This window comes from Plectropomus leopardus, chromosome 1, assembly GCF_008729295.1.
Source record: "Plectropomus leopardus isolate mb chromosome 1, YSFRI_Pleo_2.0, whole genome shotgun sequence".
NCBI lineage: Eukaryota > Metazoa > Chordata > Actinopteri > Perciformes > Serranidae > Plectropomus > Plectropomus leopardus.
Genome location: NC_056463.1, coordinates 166,640 through 169,509, shown reverse-complemented (window position 1 = coordinate 169,509; position 2,870 = coordinate 166,640). Strand labels below are relative to the sequence as shown.

Sequence of the window (2,870 nt, the reverse complement as noted above, 5' to 3'; positions counted from 1 at the left end):
AGCGTTGAATTGTGTGTGCAGTAGAGTGTGGATACCTGATCCAAACCTGATGGCACTGCAGGATTGGGCCGGTTCGGACAAATATTACAAATGATGTTCCAGTTTGGTTCGGATTTAGCCTATGGCAAACCGACTGTCTGTGTTTAGCTACTTCTTTGTTTGCTAAGTTTTGGCAGGATGTTGGCTCCATATGACAACGCATGCTCCAAAGTGGGTTGCACAGTAACAAAATGTGTGAAGGAAAATCGGTTTATCAATCTGTAAACTTTGTCTGATGAAGCTGGCAGCTTTTGTTGGCAACCCCTCTAATCTTCACGCAAATACCATCAAGCACACCATGAGAGTGCAGCAGCAAAAATGGGCCCCGCAGCTAAAGCTCAGCAGGAAAGGCCCAACATATGCATATCCAAAAGTAGTGCGTGGAAAACTGGGACAACAGAGACAAGGGAGAAAAAGATAAGCTTTAATGAATAGGCAAAGATGTGAATTGACGTACTGCGGGTAAGCGTGTTACCTCACTTCCGGTGTATCTCTGTCTGTGCCTCTGGTAACGTCTCTGTGCTGCCCCTATGAGCGATTCCCAGCTAATCTTCTAACTTGCTCCTTACTTCGGCTGCTTCTTACTTGTCTGTGACTGAAAACTCACATACGTTTTACACAAACACTCACAGCTGTCTTCTCCTCTCAGCAGTTTTTCTATTCTGTTTAATCACACAGCCGCTCAGTCACTGTTAGCCCGTTAGCTATTTTAGCTTTAGCGCTGCTTAGCGATGGCTTCTCCCTGCTCTTCTCCCTCTTCTGCTGCTCTCTGCTGCGAAGTGTGTCAGATGTTTAGTTACACCTCTGCCTCCTTTAGTGATAGTGGTACTTGTAACAAGTGTAGTGTATTTGCTGCACTGGAGGCGAGGCTTAGCGATCTGGAAGCGCAGCTCCGCACCGTGGAAAATCCCTTTTTAGCTGCGATAATTAGCAAGCACCCTGTAGGTGCAGACCGACATCGCGTAGCCTCTGCTAGCCGTCCCCAGGCAACCCCCCGTGCAGCCGGGAGGCTGGGTGACTGTCTGAGCGAAGCATAGTAAGCCAAAGCCCACAGTACACCCCCCTTCATGATTCAAATAAGTTCTCCTCGCTCAGCGTCACACCTGCTGAGGATACAACCGTGGTCATCGGTAGCTCTGAGGTGAAGTTAGTGACGCCAGTGGCCGTAGTCAAATGCATCCCTGCTGCTCTCCTCTCTAGGAATCTGGCCAAGTTTATTAGAAGCCCAAAGCCATATGACATCCCAGAGCTGGGACCAGGGTGCAAAGTCACAGTCTTACATGCTTCTCTGAGCTTCCTCTAGCACAGTCACACACCCATAATGTAAATGTTATAAAAACGGTGTCTGTCACCCGACCACTTCATTTGTTTAAATCCAAAATAAATAAAAGGGGAGTTGTACAAAAAAATCTCATAAAACTTAATACATCTCCTGTCAAACAGTATCATAACAGGAGAATTAAACGTGGACTCTTAAATACTAGATGCCTATAAAACACAAGCTGTTTTAGTCACTGATTTAATATTGGATAATCAAATTGATTTATTATGCCTCACTGAGACCTGGCTTTGTCCTGATGAGTACGTTAGCCTGAATGAATCCACTCCTCCTGGTCATATAAATAGTCATCCTGGAAACTCTACAGCCAATCCTTTTTGTACTTGTGTGTACTGCACCCCCGGCCCATACTCTGAATTTCTATCTGAATTCTCTGAGCTCGTATCAAGTTTAGTGCTTAAATCAGACTAAGTAATTATCATAGGGGATTTTTACATTCACATGGATATTAATAATGATAGCCTTAGTTCTGCTTTCTCCACGCTTTTGGATTCAATTGGCTTCAGTCAGTGTGTACATAAACTCACCCATCGCTACAATCACACCCTAGATCTTGTAGATTTATTAGTCTTCCCGGAGAATACCGCTGTCAGACCATTATTTAATAACTTTCAATTTTTTTACTTTACTACAAGCCTCTCAGCAAGAGTTACTATTCTAGATGTCTATCTGATCAGATCATAGCTCAAGATCACTGCGCTCTGATGATGCAGGATTACTTGTGGTTCACAAAGTTACTAAATGTAGGATAGGAACCAGAGCCTTTAGCTACCACGCTCCTCTCTTAGGGAACCATCTTCCAGTTTCGGTTAGGGAGGCAGACACCGTTTCCACTTTTAAGGGTAGACTTAAGACCTTCCTTTTTGATAAAGTTTATAATTAGGGCTGGCTAAGGTTGCCCGGACCTGCCCATAGGTAGGCTAACAGAGTTTTCGGCCCGATCCGGCGGGGGTGGTTTTGAGTCCATTCAGACCTGCCACTCTGGCTCTGCTTCCTCTCTCTTTTTTTCTTTTCTATTACTGCTCTCTGGCATTCATATTGATGTCGTACACTGTAAAGCCCTCTGAGGCAAATCATTTTTTGTGATAATAGGCTCTATGAATAAAATTGACTTAACTTGACTTGAGTAGGATGGATCGATACAGATGCCCATACTAATTATTTTATTTGTGGGTTGTTTTTTGTTGTTTGTTTATTTTTTTTCTCTTTTTGCAAAATCTGATAGGTAGTTGGGATGGGTGACAAACTGCTGCTCACGGATGATATGATGTAAATTGGTAAGGCTGCGTTCAGAGACAGCCCCTTCATTTATTTTTATGAGGCCAGTCCAATAACAAAACAAAGATGCCAATGCAAGAGTGCTGGTAAAATTGTTTTTTGTCCGCCAAAAAAAATTAAACCTTATTTAACTTCTTCTGCCACACAGTGTGTTGTCTGGCAAGGTGCTGCTGCATTGGCAAAAACAAATACATGCAAGCACATAATCCTATTT

General features: G+C 43.5%; 1 protein-coding gene across 1 annotated transcript in view; it reads left to right on the top strand.

The window, feature by feature from the left end:
• LOC121943511 (ubiquitin carboxyl-terminal hydrolase 37-like) overlaps positions 1–1,342 on the top strand; it is a 7,321-nt gene extending 5,979 nt beyond the window's left edge. The window contains exon 6 of the mRNA XM_042487036.1: positions 1,135–1,342. Within this exon, the coding sequence (XP_042342970.1) occupies positions 1,135–1,342 (208 nt within the window). The remainder of the gene's footprint in view (positions 1–1,134) is intronic.
• The last annotated feature ends 1,528 nt before the right edge of the window (positions 1,343–2,870 follow it).